This window comes from Solea senegalensis, linkage group LG5, assembly GCF_019176455.1.
Source record: "Solea senegalensis isolate Sse05_10M linkage group LG5, IFAPA_SoseM_1, whole genome shotgun sequence".
Lineage (NCBI taxonomy): Eukaryota > Metazoa > Chordata > Actinopteri > Pleuronectiformes > Soleidae > Solea > Solea senegalensis.
The window spans coordinates 20,902,775-20,930,313 of NC_058025.1; the positions used below are offsets into that span (position 1 = coordinate 20,902,775).

At 39.7% G+C, this 27,539-nt stretch overlaps 2 protein-coding genes across 2 annotated transcripts; one reads left to right on the forward strand and one right to left on the reverse strand.

Annotated features, from left to right (window-relative positions):
- Positions 1-730: 730 nt before the first annotated feature.
- erap1b (endoplasmic reticulum aminopeptidase 1b) lies at positions 731-14,577 on the reverse strand. The gene is made up of 19 exons (XM_044027012.1): positions 14,492-14,577; positions 11,573-12,096; positions 10,512-10,650; positions 10,285-10,419; positions 10,064-10,184; positions 8,684-8,838; positions 8,443-8,556; positions 8,085-8,216; positions 7,789-7,920; positions 7,475-7,558; positions 7,225-7,382; positions 6,180-6,259; positions 5,525-5,708; positions 4,976-5,132; positions 4,693-4,877; positions 3,845-4,006; positions 2,685-2,825; positions 2,418-2,499; positions 731-2,053 (listed from the first exon to the last, which is right to left on the reverse strand). Exons 2-19 carry the CDS (start codon positions 12,064-12,066, stop codon positions 1,883-1,885), a joined length of 2,826 nt encoding a protein of 941 aa, XP_043882947.1. The 5' UTR covers positions 12,067-12,096; positions 14,492-14,577; the 3' UTR covers positions 731-1,882.
- A 3,169-nt stretch (positions 14,578-17,746) lies between these two features.
- Positions 17,747-27,494, forward strand: naaladl1 (N-acetylated alpha-linked acidic dipeptidase like 1). The gene is made up of 19 exons (XM_044025422.1): positions 17,747-18,172; positions 18,334-18,506; positions 18,907-19,028; positions 20,024-20,143; positions 21,514-21,706; positions 21,794-21,887; positions 21,978-22,082; positions 22,170-22,255; positions 22,356-22,475; positions 22,562-22,647; positions 23,096-23,159; positions 23,366-23,433; positions 23,519-23,610; positions 23,842-23,935; positions 24,664-24,745; positions 24,862-25,035; positions 25,619-25,706; positions 26,797-26,889; positions 26,971-27,494. Exons 1-19 carry the CDS (start codon positions 17,970-17,972, stop codon positions 27,146-27,148), a joined length of 2,235 nt encoding a protein of 744 aa, XP_043881357.1. The 5' UTR covers positions 17,747-17,969; the 3' UTR covers positions 27,149-27,494.
- The last annotated feature ends 45 nt before the right edge of the window (positions 27,495-27,539 follow it).

Sequence of the window (27,539 nt, forward strand, 5' to 3'; positions counted from 1 at the left end):
CCCCACATAACTTTGACAAGTCTTGATTACGATCAGAGCAGTGAACAGTTCCAAAGGTCTCGTCCATGTAACCCCTAAGAAACACTGGTTTAATAAATTACAGTTGAGCAATATTATAATACAATAATCACAATTATTCAACAAAATGAATACAAATTGTTTTTTTTTCCTCTAAATTTATTTCTGATTCAATCAATACATATTCCTTTTCCAAAACTAGAGAATTTTTATGAATTTTACAGAATTAAAACACAGCAGTCAGCAGTAATGAGATTTTCCTCAGTTACAGTTGAAATTAAAGGAAGGTAAACTTGCCTGTTATGTTTGTGTTTTGTGTGATGTTTTGATTGCCGTCCGTCTGACAATGAAACTACTAAACCAACGTCCATGACATAAGTGTAAAATTTACCTGGATGACACAAGATCTGAATGATATAAACGTGCACACACACACATCCAGCTGATGCTAAAGCACCTGCCCCCGTTCCCTTCGATAATAGATAACTGTCTTTTTAATATTTTGACATTTTGCTTTTGATTTTGTCTTTCTTATATATTTCACGTGGCCCATAGTGCCAATTTTCAATAAAAGTGTGAAATAATGTCAGACAATTTCATTTAGACATATAAATGAAATACATTTAACCACATTTGCAGCAAACACACGCACACGCACGCACACACACACACACACACGCTGCACACACACACACACACACACACACACACACACACACACACAGGAGACATTGGGACATACAGTATGTAACATGTTGTTTTCAGTAGTACTTTCTTCCGCCTCCGCTGCTCATTTGTGACGTAAAAGATAAAAACTGCTTTCCCGGGAAAGACAAGAGAGTCATGTGGACCTAATGGACTATTATTGATTTTATTGACAAGCATTCTGGGAGCTACTTTGTCTGTAATAGAAACTTGTTTTATATTTTAAAATAACAAACTACAGCTTTAAGGTTGGGGAATACATTATGTCTATGAATGTCTTCACAAGTATCGCGAGGCAAAAGTGTGTGTGTTGCCTGTGAGGGCTCATTATTTTGATGACATTGGCAGTTTTTTTTTGAGGGTTAAGACTTGGTGTTAGGGTTAGGGTTTACAGTGCAGAACCACTATCGCCCCTTGTGGACCTCTGAGTAATTAGCACAACACTGTCGCTCTGGTTGCTAGCCCGTTCTGTCTTCTTTGGCTGCCTGACGCTTTGTGCGAGATATTTTTTTTACAAAATCACACATTAAGGCGATTTGTACTGTACTTTTTGTGTGTATTTTAGCTGTGTCTATGTAAATGTTACATAGACATTTTGTTTTAAATCTCATCTAATTTTGCCAGGCCTGGTCAAATAAAGGTTAAATAAAAAAGGTCTCACAGTCTGTATCACAAACACACAAAACAGTACCCCGTCACACTCGTACACTCTCTCCCACACACACACACACAGGTTTGCACAGCATTCATAGTAGGACACCCATTATGGACATAATGCATGGCCGAGCCGCTTACCCTAAGCTTAACCATCACAACTAAATGCCTAACCCTAAACCAAACCTAAACCCAATTCTAATCAAGTCTTTACTCTCAAATAGCCCTTTCAAGGAGGGACAGAATGTGGGGACCAGCCAAAATGTCCTCACTACCTTAGATGAATAAGTTTTTTGGTCTTCACAAAGATACCCATGCCCAGAACACACACACACACACACACACACACACACGCACACACACACGCACACAGGAGTTATTGCTGTTCAAGTATAAATCGAGTGAAAAAGGCCTCTTCATTGTCGTCACAGTCATCCACACTACTTTCAACCTTCAGCCACATTTTCCACACATGGCACATCGACTTGTTTATCTTCCCCCAGTTCTATAAATCCTCATGAGAGATTCTGTGTTTGTGTTTGTCAAGCCAGGCCTGCAGCAGAGGAAGGTTGGTGTCCATCCAGCGAATGTTGTCCTCAACGCTCTCATACGCTTGCTGGATGCAGCGCATCTCTGAGCCCGTCTCCTCGGACAGGGAGCCGAAGAAGCCTCGAATCTGAGCGAGAGCAGAGGACAATGCATTCATTGTCAGAAATGAACACGCTTGAAAGTAGAACAATGAGCTACAATTACATGCAACAAAAGTATAAAAGAAAAAGACAAAAGATCAGACCCATTTGAATATATCTTATTTTTGAAGTCTACTGTATATTTGATGTTTGAGATGTTTGCAATATTTAAAATGATATTTACAAAGCCAACAAGGATAAACAGTCAATATCTCCTTATGTTTTCAGGCACACTAGTATCAGCGTTTGTTTGCTTACGTTAAATAAAGTGTTTGTTTTCAAGAATTTGAGCAGCACACAAGACAAGGAAAAGGTCCAAAGTGACCCACATAGTGTGTGACTTTTACTAACCTCATCTAGCATGTCCCTGGTAGAATACTGGTTGGTCACTCCAGTCACCATGTATGATACCGAGTGAGAGCCAAGGTCAAACCTGTGGTATCAAAGCAAACAGTCAAACACAACACAAAGTCCACAGCACTCAAACACTGAAAACAGAAAGAATTATACCGCTTTGATGGAAAAGTTACTTTCTGACACATAAGGTCATTGGATAATTGAATACTTCAACCTACAGAGTGAAAGAAGTGTATATGTTTGTGTGACGGGCTGACTGACTTCTTGATCAGTGTGTGCCAGTTGGCACGGAGAAATTCCCAGGCCATTCTGTAGCCACGTGGATTGCTGCTGACAGTGACGACCACGCCTGGAAGGTCCTGAGTTTTAATGACTTCACCATAGAGGCTCTGCTCCATCATCCTGCAGAGACGCAGACAGAAAAGTAATAATTATCACTGATGTTATTTAGTTTAAAGTGTACCCCAAAAAATATGTCTCAGATCTGTGATTTCAGTGTGCTTCAGAAACCATTGTTTTCAATTATTATTATATCAGCTATTGCAATTGTTTTGTTTAGTTAGATAATGGTGACACGGCCACACGGCGGAGGTGGTGGTTAGCACTGTTGCTTTGCAGCTACAACCCTTTTTGCATGCAGCGGTTGTGTCTGCTGGGACTGGCTCCAGTGACCCTCATGTGGAGGAAGAATAATGGTGAAATGAAATGTTCATACTGTCCCACTGCTTATGTAGAGTGACCTATATTTGTTAGAAAAAATATATTTACTAGCGTCCATATTTCTGTTGTTCTGACACATAATGCTGCGCCACACTAGACTTGGCCAGATTCCGGTCCCGATCTGGCCCTTCTGACAATCGTGGGTGCCACCTGATTTTAGATTGATTTGAACAGATTATCTGGCCAAATTATCCTGTAGTGTGAGGGGGTTAACAGACGCAAATTCAAATTCCGATTTCAAATTGTAAGTATTAAACATGTTTTAAATTTAAGACACAGCAGCGAGTTGACCGGGAAACGGACTTTGCAAACTTGTGTTTGGAACCGTAACTTGTCCAAGCCAAGTTGATTCCATCTTCTCAGCCACGACTTCATCCACGTTTATTTGCGTTTCTCAGCACAAAACATCGCGCACACACAACAGCTATTAACCGACAACATCGACAGTCCACCTCCATGTCTGTTTATATTCTGAAGTCATGTTACTGTAAATCAAGTGTGTGCTCCTGCGTCTTGACTGGATCTTTCTCAGGATTAAAACATTGAAAATCTGTCACAAAGTTTGTTGTGTCTGTGGTCTCCCACGTTTTTTTAAAATCAAGTCAGATTTGAAAATGCTCCAGTGAGGCGAAGGCATAAGTCACGACAACACAATCTTCAGAGGAGCATGTGAATGCACACTGGGATATAATGATACGCACCACTTGAGCTTGTCCTGCAGAGGGCTGAAAGCCATGGCAGCTTTCATTCGGCTCTTGACGGACATTTGACCTGAACTGCGGTACTTCTCAAGAAGGAAGTCCCACCCCTCTGGCGTTCGAGCTCCAATCATAAACACAGCCATTGTGACATCAACAGGGAGGCTGATGACAGAGAACGTTTTCAGTTGTGCACCACCATGTGAAAAATGATCATTCCACTGTCATTTAAGGTTGCTATTTACAGTAGCAATAGGTCAATTTACAGCATCACAAACAACACTGTGACATACTAAAAGAGATCTAAAGTTAGGTTGAATGAGGTACTTACACATATTATTACATGAACTACAGATAACTACACTCTGTGTGTGTGTGTGTGTTCACTGTAGAAGCAGTTTCTGGTGGGAAACTGAAGTTGTTATTTACTATTTACTGTATCTTCCTCCATGTGGAATCAATAAAGGTACATCTTTAACTCATCAGAAATCTCAAATGAGTTATTATGTGACTTCATTGTTTGAAATTCTTCATTTGAATTTACCTAAGGAATACAAACTTAACAGATGGGGCAGCAGTACACCAGCAGCTCCTGTGTCCCCTCAAGCTAAAGATAAGATAAAGCAGCAAACATTATCTTAAGATACTGTAGACCTTTGCTAATGTATTTCATTAGGTGAGGCCTTTGTTTAAAAGCTGCTGTTTGTTTTTCCTAGTGTCCCCTTTGGTAGCCCTGTTTTCACTGAGCTAACACTCACATGTCTCTGGATATTTCTAAGCAGAAAGAGCAGGATTTTGTAGATCCTAAGTGCCTTAATTTAACCGTTAGTGAGCTATTAATGGCCCCAGACCTGATATTGCCATCAGATTCCTTCCATTTGTGAAAGAGCTGGGTGGCTTTGGTCACACAGGGAGCGTAGTTCCTGACACAGGCAAACAGCAGCAGGTAACTCCTGAGCACTCGCTCAGAGACTGATCCAGAGTCCGTCCACTCCTGGCGATCAATCAGCCCCTGAAACAGATCCACGATGTAGTCCTGAGGAGCACAAGCAGTCAAAATACGTTAAGCCATTAACATTTAAACCATAGTAACACGTTGTATAGTTATATGACATGGCGACTGCGTTTATTGACCTTCATCTGTTTCTCCAGATCTGCCATGTCTCTCTTTTCCATGAGCTTATAGAGAGGTACAAGCTCCCCAAAGCCCTGGGTCACAGCCATGATCTCAGTCTCTTTGGACAGGTAGAGAGACAGCTCCAGAGCTGTGTCCAACCTCACCTTTCCTACACTGCAAGACACAACAGGAAATGAAAGGTCATTAAAATGAATACAGAAGAAGATTTTTTTGTTTCAAATAACCATAAAAATAGTTTGTCAAATTATTCTAAAAAGTAACCAAAAGGTAATAAAACGGACCCATGAGATTTAAACTGCAATCTGTCCCTATGTATATGCAGTTCATAATAAGTGTCTCTAGCTTTACCCTGACTTTGTGTGATGGAGAGGTGACTGTCAGATGGAGAAAGGAAAGCAAGGAGTTGTGATTAAACATTTTGGTGGGATAATGTAAATTAAGTTTGTGAATAGTTGATGTAGGCGATATTAAATAAACTCACCTTTTCCCACAAAGTCAATTTTTTGTTGTTGGTTATATTAATGCTTAGGTTTAAAAAGACAGACCTGACCAGCTGGAAGACATTTTGAACGATGCTGGCACGGTCATTGCTGGTCAGGGCCGTGTGGTTGTTCTGCAACAATCTGATGATAGAGTTCCACCCCTCGCCTGCGTAGTGGACCATGTAGTAGCCACTCATGTCCACATTAAACTTCACCCAGTCCACCTCCTCTGGCAGGTACAAGACATCTGTACGAACGAATATGAGGGAAAGAAAAGTTGCTGTAGATCTTTTTAAAATCCACTACATTTTCAGATGACACAACTTAAAGTTCTGTCCCAATCTTAATGTTGCGTGGCTGCTGCACCAGTGCATCATGTTCATATATGTCAACATTCAAATATTTCACTGAAATTCTCTCAAGGCTTTCTGAAAGCTCCAGTGTCTAACTTCTGTCACCCTCCACAGGAGCTCTGCACAATTGCGACAACAGCACTGACGTCTCTACATAATGTCAACATCCCTCCACAGTCTATAAGCATTAATCAAATCACACTGATGAACATCTAGGGTTTTAGTAGTACGGGCTCTCCTTGTCATTTCTCCAACTGTATTTTTTGATGTCATGCTCACAACAATGGAATGGATGGACAGACAACCCAACAACAATGTCACCACACCAGGAAACACCACATCCCCTCAGTGAACATCACACTCACCAGTCTTGGTTTTAAGCAGGAAGCGGTGGACGGTGTTGGAGACACTGGTCATATAGGTCAGTGGAATCTGCCACAGGAATCTATCAACACACAAATGTAATTAAATTAAATAAATAAATAAACTTTCAAATTTCATTAACAACTTGAAATAATATTAAAGGTGAATGTTGAAAAGGTTCATTCTCGAACCTTAAAAACCGGTTCAAGTTCAAAATATACAGTCTAGAAGGCAAGTGGTCTGTCGTGCAATTATTGTGTCATCCAGTAGAGGGTGCTGTGAGTGTAGCTTGGCCTTACAGCTAGTCTGAATGCCCTCTTGACCCAAAATAAGACAGCATTGTTAAATCTAAACATATATTCCTAGGACCACACAGTTGGTGTAGTGGTTCGCTTTCTTGCCTTTGCAGCAAGAAGACCCAGGTTTGAGCCCTGGTTGGAATAAGGGTCTTTCTGCATGAAGTTTGCATGTTCTCCCCGAGTGTGGGGGTTTTCTCCAGGTTCTCTGGGTTCCTCCCACAGTCCAAAAATATGCAATATGGGGATTGGGTAAATTGAACACTCTAAATTGACTGTAGGTATGAGAGTGAGAGTGAGTGGTTGTTTGTCTCTATGTGTGGTCCCGCGATGGACTGGCGAACTGTCCAGGGTTTACCCCGCCTATCGCCCTATATCAGCTGAGATTGGCACAGCACCCCCAGCGACCCTCCAGTGGAGGATAAAGCGGTAGAAAATGGATGGATGGATCTGGGCATTTGATTTGATTCACTTTTCAAACCCATGTGGAACACCTTTACCATGTGGCAGAGACAAATTGGCTTCTTACAGAAACAGGTCTTGCTGTTCTTTCATTAGAAGCAGAAAGAAAAGCATTGTACAATCCCTTATCATACCTCCATATTTGTCTACTCCGTTACAGCAAAGCGAAAAGCATCATCGTACACGCTCGTATACAACTGTCCATAATTCTCCAAATACATTCAAAGAAAAAGAATGTTGTGCAATACTTGACAGCAAGTATATATCCAGTTTTAATGTGACATTTTACCCTTCAGTGAGGGAGGGGTCATCTGTTTTTAGGTAACGCTCCTGGCTCAGCCTAACCTCGCGACCTCTGACCTCCACAGTGACCAGTGGGAAGCCCTCCTGCAGGGTCCACGTGTCCATGATGGCCTTGACATCCAGCTCATCACCAGAGTACCATTTCTGCGTATACAGACACACATCACACATTTGAACACGCGATCAAATCTTAACACCGCATCTTAATCTTTGTTTAACATACTTCAACGACTTACTGAGGCTCCAGAGGAGAGGTCACGGTTGGAACAGAACTCTCTGTGTTTTATTCGACCTTCATCTAGATAATCTGAGGTGCAGACCTGTGGGCAGATTAAATCATGATAGTGCCATCGCTGATAATTCCGCACACCTTCATGTTATATTAAAAGTGGCTTTATTTATTAAAAAAAAACCCTCACATTTTCAGTTTCCTTTTCTGTTCACAAAGAACAGAATAATAAGATAAAAAAAATCACCAAAATGTGCGCATAGCATCTTTAAGCTTTATACAGTATGTGGCGTTTCCCTCACTCTCACACACATCACTTACATTAGTGAGGCTCTCCCACAGGTGGCTGTTGACAGTGTTCTTGTAGCTGAAGCGCTTGAGGTATTTGATGATGCCGATCTCAAAGGCCTCTGGAGTCAGGAAGTCCCGCAACATGTTCAGAATACACGCTCCCTAAGCGGGGAACAAAAAACACACGCATGCTGAAAAGGATTCATTGCCTGGGTTTTGATTTAAGTTTATGGTAAACGCTTGGGGATGTATGGAAATATCTGGCACATCTTTTTTGCACCATGGATAAATGCACATTTCAAATATATCCCAGATGTGAAGCTGACCTTGTCATATGACACATCATCAAACATCTCCTGGATCTGCACAGGGTTTTCAACGGGGTGGGAGACAGGGTGGGAGGAGCTAAGAGAGTCGACCTCCATAGCCTCAAAACATTTCCCCAAGAAGAAGTCATCCTTTGAGAAAGAGAGAAGGAGGGGGGCATAATAATAACTTACAGAAATACTGCCAGTCCAAATAATCCACAAATACTTCAGTTTGGGGCAATTTTTACACAACGAAATATAGACCATATAATTTGTAATATCTCTTAGACAAGAAAAAGAGGAAGTCTACTACACAGCGAACAAGCAACACTGTTCGCTGACCACGCTGGTGGTCAGATCCCTGCACAGCTCTCACCACTTGCAGCTCTGGGTAGGTGATGTCCAGAGAAACAAACTCCATGAACTTGGCAAAACCCTCATTGAGCCACAGGTCATTCCACCACTCCATCGTCACCAGGTTCCCAAACCACTGCATGGGTGAAAGAACATGTGGGAACAGCTTAAGGTACATAGACTTGATGATACTTTCAGTTTAGAGCTTTGCCATTTTTTTCCTTTTCTAACAAACAGCAGGTAGAGGCAGGCCACATGTGTACCTGGTGTGCAAGCTCATGGGCAATGACCTTGGTGATGCCAAGTTTGTCTGAAACAGAGGACTTGTCGGGGTCAAAGAGGAGGCCTGACTCTCTGTAGGTGGTCAGCCCCCAGTTCTCCATTGCACCTGACTGGAAGTCAGGAATTGCAGCCAAATCTGCAGAGGAATAACAACAAGCACATATTTTCACCCACTGGTCCAGGTTTCTCTGTTCCTTTCAAGTTGGAGATTTCTTTTATCTTGGGACTACTAAGGGCCTGGAGCTAAATATACTAGAGCTGCAACTAATGATTATTTTCATAATCGATTAATCCGTCAATTATTTACTAAATGAATCATTTGGTCCATAAAATATCAGAAAACCTTAAAAAAATGTTGATCCGTGTTCGTCAAACCTGGAAATGATGATGTTCTCAATTGTTTTGTTTTGTCCACATACCAAAATAATTCACTTAATGATTTCTATGTTATCCAGAGCAAAGAAATGAAGAAAATACTCACACACAAGAAGCTTAAAGAATCGGAAATCTTGTTTCAATCATGAAAAACGATTCCCCGATTATCAAAATAGTTGTCGATTAATGTAGTCATTGATTAATAATCGACAAAACAATTCATTGTTCCAGCTCTAAAATATACATATATGAATGTTATGTAATTAATTTGCAGGGTAAACATGAGCGGGGGAAATCTGAAAATGTTGCCTCGCTGGGCAACAAACCAACAAACAGTCCTTGCAAAACAAAGAAAGTGTTTCCTCAGATTAGTGTAGTGTCATGTGTTTTGAATACGGAATAATGCAGTGCCATTTTGTCATACTTTGACTTTGACAGTGGAGAAGAGAAAAGTACTGTGAAAGGCGTATGTTGTTCTTCTATTACTATAACTATGTTTAAAGAAAGTCCAACATTTTTAACATCATAATGAGAAGTTTCAGCTAAAAAGGTATATATTCCAGCTTTAAGACAAACAAGCTTATTTTTGCAGTTAGAGCAGTTATTCTATTCATGACATGAAATGTTCACATCATCACAGCAAAATGAAACTTTCCAGAACATTAAGGCAAGGCTGTGTTATCACATGGACTCTCTCTGACCAGATATTTGATTTGTGGACAGTCACAGGCAGGAAAGGTACCTGCAAAAGTTGCAGACAACACACGCGGCGTCTTTTGCACAATTTCAGTCCAGATGGTCAATGAAATGCAAATCCCAATTGTCGCAGAAGAATGAACGCTCATACTTTAACACATTTAATTAACACTTTTACTTATAGCCGTTTATGTCAGAACCATGATGCCAATAACTTTCTCTCATCGAGTATAGTAAAACATCATAAACAATTTTAAAATAAACGTATAAAAGATATAATCTCTACATACCCTGTTTTGGCAGTGGGTAAGGAATATCGAAGTAGTCGTCATAGAAGTCTAACAGTTTGACAGCAGCATCCAGTGCATAGGCTGTCTGGTCAATCTTCTCAGGTACAGCATAGACTGAAATCTGACAAGAATCACAATAGCGGAGAAACAAATTAAAAATGTGAAAGATATTGTATTTCAAAGTAAAAGCACATTTTTCACATAAACAAATGTGTCCTCACCTTCACGCCGTGCTGGGTGGTTTTGCTTACAGACAGGAAATCCGACACAATGTAGGCAACCAGGTAAGTGCTCATCTCCACAGAGGTGTCAAAGTGATCCTCAAGCAAACCACCTGGTAACTCAATGGTTTTAACCTGTGAATGGAACGTGTGCAGTTTTTATTCAACCATCTGTATTTGTAATAACCCTTCGCAGAGGGAACTTTTTCTTCTGGATTCACGTGTACCTTAGGCATGTTTGATATGGCTATGTGACGTCGTTCACGTGTAATCCGTATGGTGAAGTTGGCTTTAAAAGCCGGCTCATCGAAACAGGGGAAGGCTCCACGTGCGAACGTTGCTTCAAACTGCGTTGATGCCATGAACCTAATAACGTAAATAAATCAGTAGATGTAAATAAATAATTTGACATTCAAGAAATCTATAAATCGGATCTATAAATTAGGCGGTTTTTCTACTTGTGCTAAGGTGAAAATTGTGCTCAAATAAATGGGTCACTGTACTTAAAGAAAACAAGGCTGAAGTGACTCATGTCAGATATTTTCAGGTCTTTAACACGGCATAAATCGGATTGCCAATTGTGTTGATATCAGCCTGCACTACAGATGTTACATCTTAGCTTTTCTTACATATATACAGCTTCAACACTAAGTGATCACATAAAATCTGACTTTTCCATTAGTGTTGACGACAGAATGGAGAGGACAGTCACATTCAGATTTATTAACATGTGTGAACCATCAAATCTGATCTGTAATGAGTCTAATTTGAACAATGTAGCTGGTAATCTGAACAAAAAGCTAGATACACAGTATTCAATTATGTTCTCCCAGTGCGCCCCTCAGTGGCTTAAACTAATATATTTGTTTTTGACTGAAAGGATCTACACTGGATGACCACTGAACTTACACAGCACCGTCAATGCTGATTGCTTAATATAACCACACTTAGCTGTTTCTCGAATTTCATACTGCATGTCCCATCAGCCTGTGTTTCTTATTACACTGAGAGTGTTCTTAGTTTTCCTAATTTGCATTAATTGGTAGTTGTGCAGCTTGAAAGTATCTTGAGAATAGTTTTCTTCAAAAATATCTTTCTTTGTTTCAACAATCTGTCTTTGCAAGACATAGAAATGACCAGGAAATGATCAGCGCTTCAACTCCATACCCTGAAATTTACATTTGCATTTACATTTTGTAGTGGTTGCCAAACGTGTTTTGAGTGTCTTGACTTACTACATTTATCTGGCTGTAAAAAAAATTCAGCTCATGATCATCATTTCTCTTACCGGACTTCCCCACTGCTAGTGCGGTAGCTGCTCTTGTAGAAACCATGGAAACTGTCGGACAAGTTGGCGGCAAACTCAAGCTGAACTTCATACTTACTACCTTTAATCAGCATAGAGTCGGACAGCAAGGCCAGCTGATGGGAACGAGGATACTCCAAAACCTGGAGAGGCCTCACACCTTCTGGTGCTAAGAGCAGCACAGAGAAGATCTGCAACTTCTTAGAATGGAGGACAATGCTGCTGGTGTCCTCATGCACATCCAGCTCAATACGAACAGTGCCAGTGAAGTCAAGTGTGGTCAGGTTTGGGTGAATGCTGAGGTCATAGTGGAGGGGGGAGATGGTTTTGGGGAGCCGCATGTGGTTCCAGGGGAACGGCTGGCCATTGGTGGCTATGGGCGGATCTTTGATCTGACCCTGGTTTGGAACCTGTGCTCCTGATGAGGTGGGAAGTGAACCAAAGGGCAGCAGCAGCAAAACAAGAGCCACTAACATGGTGACGGAGAAAGCAGGAAACCCTTTCACCTGTAATAGATAATTACACACACAGACATGATTACATTAAGGGTCATGTTTACTTTATTTTTTGGTAAAAAAAAACGTTTTATTTGTGTCTGTCTTTATTGTCTGGCATTTATTTTTTTGTATTGGTGGAAAAATCATACACTAACACACACACACACACACACACACACAGCTACAGGCAGTTCACACTGGCAGCATGAACAATGAGGCCTCGATAGTTGAGTTGAAGTTAATATTCTTTGAACTGTTTTCGGGAATATTGTGTTTAAGTTTATTACTGATGTCAGTTAATGACAGGATTTTGATCCTAAACAAATGCATGCTGTGGCTGCCCCCTTGTGGTATTAGGTGCACTCGCAATTAAGTGGTTAAGTCATTGTAAAAAGTTATCATTGCAATAATTGATAAAACACTGTGCAGGTTTGGGATATCATAACACTGACAAACATTACAGATAAGGGTGATGCTCTAATTCTCACCCACAAACATTTTTTTTTATAAATTCCATATTTTCCTTCTGATGTGGGGGTAGGCTAATGTCTGCCACTTTATCAGTTATTGACTTTTTCATGCTTCAAACTATCATTATTCTTCAGCCTTTGTCAGTCCACTGTTAGTTGACCTCTATTGTCAATATTAGTTTCAGCACAGTTTGATATCGGTCACTTATAAAGTATGAATTGAACAGAATTTTTTAAATGTATCTGGCTGCTACAACATTTTGTTTTAATAACGATAATGAGACACATATATCTATCAAAATTTAAGAAGGAATCACATACATACAATATGCAAGTGTTAGAGTCTTAGCAGTGGTGTGTACATGGGTGGGGGGTAGGGGCCCTAATGGAAAAAAACGGTGCACACACAAGGTGCCCTCTTGAGTGGTAAACCCATGAGGAAGTGCCCTACTAGTTGCCACTCATATGTGGCCTCCAAATCAAAATATACATTTTTAAAAAATCATTGTTTTTAAAGGAGTTCCTTTCTAGTGGAGAAAGTGATACAGTGTGCTCTTGTAACTGTTTCCTATTGGTGTCCTCCCAATCTAAAAGGTGTTGTTATGAAGTTCCCTACTGTCCCTACATGACAGTGTCCCAAAGGCTGGACTTTGAAACTCTGGGGAAGCTCATAGCAGGCCCATGTAGTCATACTTAAATTCTGCAAATTAACAACTTGAACAAGGAAATGTGATAATTATGTAAAACTGAAATGCTAAAATAGTGATTTTTTATTTAAAGTGTACAGTATGTACAAATGAAAATGGGCTATCTCACTGAGCAACACAGCGGCCAGCTATTTGACTTAACCTCGCAAAATCCACACAGGACTGAGGCAGAAAAGGCTATTCTGTGCCGTTCCATAAAGAACAGTTGAAGCTGAGCTTTAAGTGGTTTCGATGCGGAGGCTGCTATGGAAATACGGAAATCACGTAAGACGATCCGTCGTCTGTGATAAAAAGCTGATTCTGAACGAAACAGCGACACATTGTAATCAGAGGAAGCTGAACTGCCCTTGCTGTCTTAGAGCAAGAAAAGAAAATGCCCGTCCTATTGATAGAAAGTGTTGCTGTGCTGTAAAGCCTTGGTTCCCAACCTGTAGTCCAAGCCAGAGATCACATGTGGGTTGCAGTGCTTGCTATGTCTGCTCTGAGACCACATTAAAAAATATTGCTGTTTATTACCAACACGTCTGTGACCTCTGAACTATTATTACATTACTGCTTCAGCATTTGTACAAGAAAAATAACATGTAAAAGTATTTAAAAGTACCAAAGATCAAAAAGTTACCTTGGATTTGATTTTATGGAAGCACAGGACGGTTTTTAGTTCAGTTTTGCATATAAATTATGTATATGTAAAGTCATTATTCACTTTATTCTTTTGGTGTTTGTGTGTGTGTGTGTGGACTAGGGTTCTGGTTGGGGGCCTGTCTTGGACACAAGCAAGGGGGGCTTCAAGGAAAAAAGGTTGGGAACAACTGCTGTAAAGGACGTACCTTTAGAGGTAAACACAGGTGTGTGAGAATGTGGGAAATTATATTAGTGGTGTCCGCCCCACTGGTGCACAGTAGGTGCCCTTTTAATTTTTGCCCCTGCCCTTCCAAATGTCTGTGCACGCCACTGAGTCTTAGTATGCATATGTACCTCATTTTAGTTCTACAACATGAGTGTAAACTACACAATGTAATCAAACTACTACTACAAACAAATAGACAAAGGAAGGACAACGCACATATGTCACATTTGATCTGAAAATTCAGTTTCCACTCATTAACTCTATAATAACTCGTCTATCATAAGCGGTCTATCAACACCTGAGGCGTTTTTGTGGGCTCTGATATTCAGCTCTCATAACAGATCATCGATATTTTATCAATATTTCTATTTACTTACCTCGCGTCGTCTTCTAAATGCAGGTCGACAGTGAAGAGTGAAAGTGAAAGAGAACACAGTTGAAGTGCATGATGGGAAACACAACAGAGGACAATCCTCCTCCTCGTCAATGTCAGTTTAATTTCATTTTAGTTTCGGGACGTGTTTCATGTCTGCTGTTAAAACAAGCCTGTACGTCACGAGTTCCGGTTCCGACCCGCTTTAAAGAAATGTATGATTAAATGTGACTCAGGACAAAACCATTATGATATTATGTTAGATAATTTGTCACTGTGGTTGTAAAACTTGTCATAATGCACTGTCGAAGAATGAAACACGAAAAAGATTCTTGCAAAATTAACGTGTGCGCAGGAAGTTCTGTGTTGTCAAATAAGCGTAAAGTCCCGCCCCTCTCCGCCTCTGATTGGATAACCCTGATTTACTTCCGTGATCTTAACCAATCATCGGTTTTCATTTCTAAGCTTAAACCAGTTGGTTTATTTGTTTCAACTTCATTGAAAGAAAGAAAATATACAGTACATTATTAGTTTTTATTCAAATAAAATAAAATAAAATAGAATTGAAATTCTTGTAAAAATAAGTTTGTGTTTGTTTTTATTATGTGGAGATGTGTTTTTTAACTTTCATAAGATAATCGAAATATTTAGAAAATAACCACTCTACATGACTTATGGTGCTGTAGGTTTTAGGCTGAAAATTCATCTTTACATTCACATTTGCATTCGTATGCTGGATTCTTCTTTTTTATTATTAGTATTGAAATGATACTAAATCATAGTGTCACAATTTGCCCACTGCCAACTGTCTTAAAGTACTATTCAACTTCTCTGTTGGTCACTGTTTACATTACTCATTTTTAATGTGGACACATTCCAATCTTTTTGCTTAAAGGTTCTGTGTGTACAATTGAGGTGAAATCATTATCATTTGGAAAAATTGAGTATAAACAAATCAGCGTTCTTATCTATAAAAAAAGTACAGTTTATTCAAATAATGTACAGTATACTTCACCAAATTGGTATTTTTCCGCCACACAATGAGTCTTTTAGGAGCTGGGTCAGCTTCACAGAGGCTGACATTTTGAGTGAGGTGAGGGATCTTCACAACATGCAACTTCACCAAGAAATATTGCAAAAATGTACACACTGTTCCTTTAATTCTGCATTTCGTATACACTGTGTTGGAAAACAGGATATTTGAATCCACATGTACTATATCTAAATACATCTTCATATGTTTAAATACTATGTAATAGATTTTGTCTAAAAAAAACAAACAAGCCTGAACTTTAATCAACAGGAAGGCAGGAAATTGACAGAATTGACTGTTACTTAGGGAAATTGCACCATCTAGTGGTGGTGACCTTTACTGCTTGAATACTTCACTGACGTTGTTCAAACTAGATGCCCCATTTATTTTGACATACGGTACATTTAAATGTGTTTAAATGTGTTTAAATGTATGATGATGTATTTTAATATAAAACATATAATTTAATTTCTCCAAAAAAAGTAGAACTGATTCATTCATGAAGTCCGACTCCTCCCCAGAGCAAACTATCTAATTCACATGTGTAACCTTGTTTTGATTAGCTGACATTATTTTCTTGAGAAATTGACTTTAAATTAAAGTGTAGTTTAATTTAAAATATATTAATTTAAATACTTTTTGTTGAAAGCATAGATTCTAATTATTTATCGACTGCACATGTATGTAGACTTGACAACCAGAAAATACTTTCCAGACTAGTCTGGATCTTCTCTTTTTTTGGGCACTTTGAATTTTAATTCTTAATCTGAATTCCTAAGCATGATCTGAAACTTGTACACGTCTGAGCAGAAACTCGGATGAGTTTGGGCCCAGAAAACTCGGCTATATTTCTGCACTTCCTGTATTTTTTACATTACATGTCATTTAGCAGACGCTTTTATCCAAAGCGACTTACAAGGGAATTGAGTACAATCAGCCAGGGGTGGAGTTGAACTTGTGACCATGATGTCTTTTGCACACAGGGCATCGGTCTTAACCACTGAGCCACTCCACCCCCGTAATCACTGTATGCACAATAGAGTTTTAGGAAGCAGCAGCAGATTGTGTTAAGTGACAATGATTTTCCAAAGTATACTCACAAGCCCATGTGAGTACTTTACAGCAGCAGTGTCCACTGTTGTCCTTTATGTGTCATAATATTATAAACTGTACATGGTCACAGACAGTTCTTATTTTACCCTGTGAGTAAGTGCTTTTGCACATTTTTCTAGAACACTTGACCTTTCAGTATCTGGCAGTTCTTTACAATTTACTTTATTTTAAAAGAGTGTATTAACAGTTGAAAAAAATGGAGCAAATATAGGCCAAAAACTCCCAATTCCCTCCTATCTGGCTGCAGATAGAGTTCCTTCATATTTTGAGGTCTTGGTGGTTCTGCCACTGACAGTTCCGGGTCTGGCTGCAGACACAGGCCCAAATCACAGACAAAAACAAACTCAAAACACACACACACACACTATATAGTACAAACAAGGCATGGGACACTGTGTGTCAAACATATACATATAATACAAACACGACTTGGTGCACAATACTAAAAAAGTCTACTTATACGATACTAATGACTAGGTACGCTGTTCTAAAAAAGTAGTAGTACATAATAGGAGCGTCACATACAATAATGTAAACAAAGTAAAAACTAGATAGAGAGAGCTTAATTCATCTGGAAATGTGCAGGTCCTCTCACAAAGATTAAAAAAAGATAATCTCACATCACCTGTAACCTGTTAATCTCCTAATTGTGAAACATTCTGGAACAGTGCAACCTATTCAGTTTTGCAAACTGTCCCACTTGTGTGTGTGTGTGTGTGAGTGTGTGTTGCAGGTGTCACAATCTATTTTTATTTATTTATTTTTATAAAGTTGCAAAATACAATTAAGTTTGTCAGTACATTTAGAGATAACATTTTCTTTGTTCTTTTATCTGTTAATTGGCTCAAGTGATTTAACAAAGGACATATTTCAGTTTTTATAGCATTTTTAAGAAAGCGTGCCGATTCTTTCTGGAAATTAAATTATTTCCTAATCGAACAATTTATTGTCACTAGGATTTTTTTTTTTTTAATCTTGTATGGGGTCATTGACTTATAATAAATAAATACATTCATTAATTAGTACATCCAAGGATTTAAATTTGTATCGCGAGAACACGCACCACAGGAGTAGTAAACACACAAAAAGGTTTAAAGTCCATCCCATCTTCAAACAGTAGTAATGAGTAAACCTTGCTGTCATATTACCTTATTCTTATGGAGCTCACTTCAGCAGCTGCTCTGCTGCAGCACTGATCATTTTAGAATCACTTTTGATCATTGTCTCCCATGTGATTGTTTCTTTAACAACAAATAGGCTGTAATAGACTGTGTCAGAAACAGGATTCAAACAGGCGCTGCACTATATCACTGAGGTGCTGATCGCAGAGAGAAGTATGATAAAGCAGGTGTTACTTGGGATTTTGTGTGGCACTGCCATGCTCGTCACAGGAATCCTCATCGGCCACTTTGCCATTACCCAGAGCAGCAGCAGCTCATCACCATCTTGGGTGAAAGAAGTGGCGAAGGATGTGGATGAGAGTCTCATCGAGAAGTTCCTGTCGGAGGTGGACAACCTGCAGATTCAGGAAAATTTGCGGTGAGTACAGGAGTCATCGTGTTAGGAGTCTGTTGAGTCACACAGTTGAACTTTTTCATAATTTTGTATGATAAAAAAATATGTGAAAAATGTAATTCCACCTAAAAATGAGCTCAATGAGTGTTTTTTTTGGCATCACGGCTTGATCTTCTTTAACACAGGGTGTTGACAAAAGTACCTCATATGGCAACAACAGCTGGAGATGAAGAGACAGTGAAGTTTATGCTGAAGAGATGGCAGGACGCTGAAACAGGTCTGGACCAGGCCTGGAGGGAAGAGTACATGGTCTACTTGTCCTTCCCTGACCCCAAAAACCCCAATAAGGTGACTGTAGGTGAGTAAGCAGGTTGCTTAATATGTTGGACTGAACATCTCTAAGCACTTACGGTCATGAGTTTAGTTAAAATATCATAATTTAAGGACCACAGAACAGAAAAGCATCAGCACAATGTGGTCATAGACATCGAAAGCAACATAACATCATGAGACAGAGTGGGTCTGTGAGGCTTTACTGCATGTTTATAAGTATAAATTATGGCAACACAATTGGATTTAATCTATCTGTAAATTCAAGGAAGATTAAATCCCAGAATCAGAATCCCTTCATGAAAAGCTCAAGTTTTTGATTAAACTGCTTCATAACTCAAGTCATGTGTTTCTTTGAAACAAACCCCGATTCATAACCTCGTTTCTGAATAATTAGGAGAAGATTCACAGTGACTTTTTAATTTCAGTGAGTCCATCTGACACTGTGCTGCACTCTGCCAGAGAGAAAGAGAAGCCTTACTATCCAGATCAGGAAGATACAGAGGTGGTTCAGCCATATGCTGCATACTCTCCTGCAGGACATGCAAAGGTAAGGAAAAGCTCAGTTTGAAGCTCTATTAATGATCACGTGGTCTGTGACGGAACTCTTAAAAAATCACTGGATTTATAGTCATTTATAGAAATTGTTACATGTGTGTAAATTTGTCTTCCTCATCATTGGAATGACGTTTCTGTCAAAAGTCAAACGTGTGAAGAGTTAGAAAAGAGTTAATGTGTCACAGTCTGGCAAGGCAAGCCACACAAAAACAAATGATTTCAAACCATGATAGAGTACCTCACATGAGGGATGTCTCTGGCAAAGAACGTGTTTGCAAATATTTCAGATTAGATTAGATTAGATTCTTTATTGTCATTGTACACATGGACATGGTGCAACGAAATGTTTGGAGCATACATTCATTCATCCATACATTCATAGACATATTTAAAAGTAATAAAAAGGGGTAAAAATAACAGTAAGTACTAAAACATAATAAAATAAGAATAAGAAATATAAATAATAAACAGGGTATTTACATGAGGAAAAAGCAGCAGAATGAGGGAATATTATATATTTTTTAAAAAAAACCTGTAAAGTGAGTTCATCAAGAAAGAGCAGCACAATTAAAAATATAAATATTATGGGCTGAATGTGCTTTATGACTTTTTTATATGTCTTATCAGTAACTGGCAACTCAAGTTATGATTTAGACTGAGTTAATAAACCAGCATGTGCCCATCTGTTACAATAAGACTGACAAAGACAGGTTGATATGTAACATTTCTATCTGTAGCATCTACACTAGATGGGTGGAGAATGTAATATGATAAGGATGCACAGTCTGAATTATATAACTAGGAACAGTATTAAAAAAACCACCACAAAGATATTTATTTTGCATATAACAGCAGATATTATTGTGTATTTTATCCTCATGGGGAAAAAAGGGTTTAAATTGGTGATGTAATCTGCTGTCAGCTCACTAAAGTTCTTCCTATGTCACTGTTATTGATATAACATTGACGTCTGATGTGGGTTTTTAGGGGAAACTGGTTTATGCCAACCAGGGAAAACCAAGCGACTACCAGCTGCTGAACCAGACAGTCGACCTGAGAGGAACCATTGCTATCACCAGATACGGGGGAGCAGGGAGAGCAGCTAAAGTGAGTCACGCTGACATAATTATTATCTTTTTTTTTCCTGGATAAAATAAAACAAAGCGGATGTTCAAGAAACAGAACTTCCTAAACCAAATTAGTCTTGATTGACTCGAGCTGTGCTTGTATATATTTGCAGCCTGGTTTTTCCACAAAGACATTGGCATTTTACTTTTTTGCAAAACATGGGAATTATAAATTGAAGAGTAGTTAAGTAACACTCTTATTGAGTGTTGGCAGAGGTGACTCAAAACGCTGTGGTGTCATCTCAACCCTAAGACACGTGTCTTTTTAATGAATTGTTTTTATTGGTGTGTTTTTGTGGAATTTAAGCAGCATAAGTGATGAAAACACATTATGCCCGTGCACATTTTACAGTTGGATGAGTGTGTGTGTGTCACATGAGAATTTAATGAGCATGAGGATGAGTTTATTGAAAAGATAAATGTGTTAATTGTTGACTGAGTCAAATTTTATTGTCATTCATCTTCACATAAAGTGTGCAGCTTAGTTGCAATGTCCTTCCAAAGTGCAAAAGTAGAGCATTAACACACAACAAAAAAGACTATAAGGCACCGCTGACCCACGGTATAAGCAAACTTGAGTATGTGAAGAAAAAAAAATCTAGATATCTTTGGACATATTTTATTTTGTAGTTGGGGATTGCTCATTCACTACACATTTGGACATTTAGTTTTAAATACTTAAATACTGCCCTTTAAGGTTAAAAACAAATGTGTGACACTGGTTTGGTGTGAATTACAGAACTACATTTAATGCAATTTATAGTGTTACTAAAGTTCACTGAAGGTGAGTCAGGGTGTCACCCAGGTCAAGGCTCAGATGGCATGCACTGTCCACACGGTTCCAAAATCTGGACTGTATACCAGGGCCCCGTAAAGACTTGGGCCGGCCCTGCTATAAGGTGAAAGTATTGCATGTGACTGCTGCTGATTAAGGTGCTGTGTCAAATGTGTTAAAGAAACAGACTGTAACACATAACATAACATGGTTGTCACTGCATTACCAGACAGTCTGACCATTCTTCTCTGACGTCTTAAGCAGACCTCACCCAGAGAACGTCCACTCACTGGAAGTTTTCTCTTTTTCTGTACTATTATATAACCCTTAAGTAGGCTGAGCATGAAAATCCCAGCAGATCATCAGTTTCTAAAACACAACAACCATTCAAAATGTAAATTAAATCACCTTCGTTCTGATGCTGGGTTGGAACTCCAGCAGGTCGTCTTGACCATGTGTTAATATCATGGTTGGCTGTTTAGATATTGGCATTAATATCAAGTTAAACAGATGCACCTAATAAAGCTCCCACTGAGTGTGGATGTAATTAATGAGTGCATATGTGTCTCATTCAGGCCATCAATGCCGCACCCTATGGCGTCCTTGGTGTGCTTGTCTACACAGACCCTCTGGACATCAACGATGGTCTTATGTCAGACATCAACGAGACTTATCCGCACTCCTGGTACCTGCCGCCCTCTGGTGTGGAGAGAGGATCCTTTAACTCCCACTTTGGAGACTTACTCACCCCCTACCTGGCTGCCAAAGGTAAAATGGTACACCAGCTCCACATAAGATCCAATCTCCTCACCTAACCCTTCCATAAATTCTTCATTCTTCTTCTTGTTTTCATAGATGAAACATACAGAATTCCAGTCGAGAACATCACAGGAAACCCTCCAATCCCTATTCAACCAATTGGATTTGAGGATGCCTATGCGTTAATCTGGTCTGTGATTAAACCAACGTGTTGATTAAACAAAAAGTGAGTTCATCTGAATGAATCCTAACCCATTTCTTACTTCTTTGCTCCTTCCAGTCAGCTCGCTGGAGAAGCTGCTCCAGCTGCATGGCAGGGAGCATTCAACTGCACCTACAACTTTGGTGGTCCAGGGTTCAAACACACATCACTTTTTAACAACAGGTGTGTGCGCGCGTGTGTGTGTGTGTGTGTATGAATAGGTACGTGTGAGTTTTGCTTCACATCTCTGAAGGTGATCTTCTGTTGCAGTGACGTGAAGATAGACGTGTTCAACCATGAACAGGTGAAGAACTCTTCCAATGTGATGGGAGTCATCAGAGGTAGCGTCGAGCCAGGTGAGACGAGTACCAGGAACCAAATAGCCATATGATACTACCTATTTTCATCATGTTATTCACCTGCAGCCTCTATGTGTGTGCGTTTCTATGTCCACAGATAGGTATGTGATTTATGGGAACCACAGGGACAGCTGGGTTCACGGTGCGATTGACCCGAGCAGTGGGACGTCAGTCATGCTGGAGCTGAGCAGAGTGTTGGGCGCAATGGTGAAGCAGGGTGAGGAGAGTCATAGCTCTTCTGACCATTCTGTGTATGGTGGTGGATAAAATAATTGAAGTATGTTCCTCTCTTCTCTGTGGCAGGCAAATGGAGGCCACGCAGGTCCATTATCTTTGGAAGCTGGGGAGCAGAAGAGTTTGGCCTTATTGGGTCGGCAGAATACACAGAGGTGACTTTAGACGTCCTTCAAGGGTTTATTGCTTAGGGAGGGAATTGTCAGATGATTAACTTTTGGAGCTCAACAGACAAGGAGGTCAGAGCAGTAAATATGCTCTGAAAAAAGACATTTTTCATTTTGTCAGACGCAGCTGTGTTTCTAGTTTTTAAATGTCACTAAATCATCACCACTGTGGACTCACGTAATCAGCTATTCTCTCAGCTCAGGGCCTCAGGCGATCAAAAGCTTAAATTGATCAGAAACACAATGAAGTTAGAAAATGACATGGTAACTATTTCAAAAATGCATTTTTTGAACACAACCTGAAACATACAGTAGAAGTTAGCAGTATCTGATTGGTGAATTTATACTCATTTTGCAATAACAAACTGCGCAGTCGACACTACACTCTATAGGACAATGTGCAAAATCTGACCTTGATCATGTCTTTTTTTCCCAGCAATACTTCACCAAGCTCAGTGAACGCACCGTTGCTTACATCAATGTGGATATAGCTGTTTTTGGTAAGAAGCACATCCATCACCACAATACCTGAAGTAAAGAAGTAAATAAACATCTCTCAGTAACTTTTAAACCTTCACCTATGTGTAGTTTTCTTTGAATGATCTTGTTGTTACACTTTTTGTGGCACAGTTATCATCAAAATGAATGAGGAATATTTCTTTCTGTTGCTGCCACTTCCATGTTTTGTTCATCTTCTCCTCCTAAGCCAATGCCACCCTCAGAGCTTCAGGGATGCCATCCGTGCAGAACGTCCTCTTCACGGCCGCCAAACAGGTGAACTCGCAAGTATTTCTAAGCAGCATCTTAGTTATTCTTAGTTTCACCAGGTTTTAGTTAGGTGACCATGTCTGTTCTCCAGGTCAGTGCACCTGGAATGGACTCCATGTCCGTGTACGACAACTGGATACGATACAGCAACAGGACGAGCCCAGCCCATGGTCCGATCCCCAGGTAAGGAACTACACAGTCCTTCCAGCTACACATTTAAAATCTATGTCTTGTCTATGTCAAGGATTTATTACAAATAAAAAACAGTTTGATCCATAATACTCAGTATTGAGATAGTATTGCTTTATCAAGCGGAATCATGCTTTCAGATGGAAATCCAATACATATTTAGATTGATGCAATAAATCAATAAACTGACGGTTCTTGTTTTCTGTCTTTTCTGTCCTTGAACAGGGTGGGATACCTATCAGGTGCAGGAAGCGATTACGCTGCCTTTGTCCATTACCTTGGAATCACTTCAATGGACCTTTCCTACACATACGACAGGGTAAAAAGAAAAAAACCTCACTGCTTTTGATTTGACAGATTTTTGTCAAGAGAATCCCTGAGCGCTGTACGAAACTTGGTAACTATTCTGGTCACAGATGTGATATAGGTTGACGTTTCCGCTCAGGTTAAGTATGTGGGCCGTGCAACATTGTAGGACTTAGATTCAGACTCTTAACACTGACACAAAACTGTTTTTTTGGTAATAGACCATACTAATGATGAATGCTACTGTCTGCAGTGTTTTGAATACAACACAGTTCAGTTTTCTTATGGTGTCATTTTTCTATCACCATTCACACTGTGCAGCCTGTTATAACATCATGTTATAACATGTTACATTCTACAAAAAAAAGTTGTAATAGTAATTTTGTAAAGGTACAGGTACGGGGCTCACAGCCTACAGTGTTGAGAATCTTTAAGTCAGATTTGACATGGAATTACAGTTACACACTTAAATAATCTCTCTGTATTACTAACAATTCTGCCATTTGTGTTTAATGCATAACCTGCTAGACAAGAGTATGTCAATGTAGACGCTATATAAAAGTCTACAGAAGATAATTTGGGCTGCAGTGTAAACAAGGCTTAAGACACTGCTCAAACTCTGTAATTCCCCTCTTCCTTTTGTGAAAGCTTTTTTGTGAGAGAAGTTTTAGATTCAGAATTGAAGTGAGCTCATTTCAGTAGGCACGTGACTCTTATCACGTTGACATTTCCCTCATACAGAGTAAGACGAATGCTCGTATTTACCCTGCGTACCACACAGCATACGACACCTTTGACTACGCCTCAAAGTTCATCGATCCTGGTGAGTAATGCAGTTTCACTCATCACTTATTCATGTACTATACATGCCGACATAATGAATACGAGAAATCTTGAAGCACTAACAAATAATGTTCCCACTTCATTGTTTCCTCTCAGGGTTCGTAAGTCATCAAGCTATCGCCAGGACAGCAGGAAATGTGTTGATCCGACTGGCCGACAGCCTGGTGCTGCCATTAAACTGCAGCGACTATGCAGAGAGTCTGGAGGACTACCTCAACACTGCACTCACCTTATATGAACATCAGCTGAAAGCTAAGAATATATCCATGGGTAAGGACAGTGTGAACTGAAGTGAGGGAAATAATGTTGTACACTAAATCTAGTGATAGAAATGGTAAGTCAGTTTCTTCTGGTTTTATGTCACTATCATCTCATTTACCAGGAGTGGAAATCGCAGGGTAACTCACGATATAGAATGATACAAATTGGAATATGTGGCAATTCTGCAAAAAATCAATACATTGCAAGACACTCATGTAACACATTTCACAGAGATTCAATTCCCGGGTTGTTGTCCAAGTCCAATGTCACATCGTTTCAACAAAAATCTCCAAACGTTATGCACTGCAGCATCGAATCAAAAATAATAACAACACACAAATCAGGACAAAAATACATTGCCATTTTGATGGTCTTCGCCACTCCTATGAGTTCTCGTCTTAAAAGTTCCGCTGGGGCAGATAAAAATGTCCAAAATGCTATTTGTAGCAGAGAACCTGGGGGACATATGTGACTGTGAAGTGCCCTCATGCTGCATCTATTATCTATTATCACAGGACTGAATTAGCGGCTGAATTAGGATATCAGCGATGGTGGGAACATTGTGAACATTATGACGTGTGTCTTGTTTTAGAGCCATTAAAACTTGCAGTGGCCAACTTTCGTCGTGCCGCCGCTCACCTGGACCACGTGATTCATGGTTCAGACCTGGCTAATGAAATGTAAGAGCACACACACACACACACACACACACAAAGCACCTAGCATGCATATTCTCCCACCCCCCTTGAACGTTTCCACATTTTTGTCACGTTACAACCACAAATTAAAATTTTAATTTGGGGTTTTATGACTGAACCAACAGCATCATGAAGACGAAGTTCATCAGACAGATCAGGGATGAAGTTGTGGGAAACTTTAAAGCAGGGTTAGGTTACAAACGGTCTCAATCTTCTCCAATCCATCATCAATAAATGTAAAGAGTATGGTACAACAGCAAACCTACAAAGACATGGTCGTCCACTTAAACTGACAGGCCGGGCAAGGAGAGCATTAATCAGAGAAGCAACCACGAGGCCCATGGTAACTCTGGAGGAGCTGCAGGGATCCACAGCTCAGGTGGGAGATAACTATTAGACATGCACTCAACAAATCTGTATTTTATGGAACAGTGGAAAGAAGAAAGTCACTGCTAATGGGACTTTCAGCAGGACAGCAACCCTGAACATAGAGCCAAAGGTATAATATTAATGTGTTAGAATGACTCAGTCAAAGCCCAGATCCAAACCCAACTGAGAATCTGTGGCAGGACTTGAAAACTGCTGGACACAGACGGTCTCTCCATCCAATCTGACTGAGCGTGAACTTTTTGGAAAAGAAGAATGGGCAACAAGTTGAGTCTCTAGATGAACAAAGCTGGTAGATGCAGACCTGAAAGACTTACTGCTGTAACTGCAGCCACATTTGGTTCTACAAAGTATTGACTTGGGGAGCACTAACACTTTCCAAATCTTTATTTGTAAATACTTTTGAAAACCATGTCATATTTTCCCCCAACTTCTAAATGATGCACTATTTTGTGTTGGTCTCTTTCATAAAACCCCAATAAATACATTTAAATTTGTGGTTGTGACAAAATGTGGAAAAGTTCAAGGGGGTGAATATTTACGCAAGGCACTGGATGTGTATGCATGTACACGTGTGTGTATATATATATATATATATATATAGATATCTATATATACATATATATAGAGAGAGATATATATGGATGTGTAAATATATTATCTGCCTCCCTCATGTCTTTCTCAGACCACTGAAGGCCAGAAGAATCAATGACCAGCTCATGCTGCTGGACAGAGCTTTCCTGGACCCTCTGGCCTTCCCTAACAAATATGCATACAGGTAAGCAGATGATGTCTTTTCCCTGTTGTAGGTAATAGGAGTAAAGGGTTAATTGCGTGTTTTCCTCTCTATGTCACACAGGCATGTTATCTGGGCCTCCAGCAGCGCTGGCAAACCGACCTTCCCAGGTCTGGCTGACGCCTTTGCCACGGCCGAGTTATCAAATCTGTCAAGGGATTGGGAAAAAGTTCACTACCACGTGTCAGTGCTGAGCCAGGCCATCGAAGGTGCTGCCCACACACTGGTCGATGTCATTTAGAGGAAGAGTATAAGAGCATGAACTTGAGAGACAATCGGCTGAGCTATGAGGCAGTTATTTATGGATCGAATTAAGTGGGATTTATAAATCAATGGCCAAGGATGTCTTTGCCTTTGTGACTAGATTAAAAGAATTAAAGTTAGGCGAACTTCCTATTTGGAGGCTTTAATGATGAACCCTAACAATCGTTGGTATGGTCGTGATTATCGACTGTTAATGATAGCTTCTTGCATGTGTTTTCATGTAACATGCACTAAAATTGAATGAGTTCTTGTGCAGATCTGAGATGACAGCAATAAAAATGAACGATCCTCTGCCAAATGAAATAAAGACTTGACCCTCAGAAGTTACAATCAGTAAAAGTCTCTGTTTACACACGCATATATATATA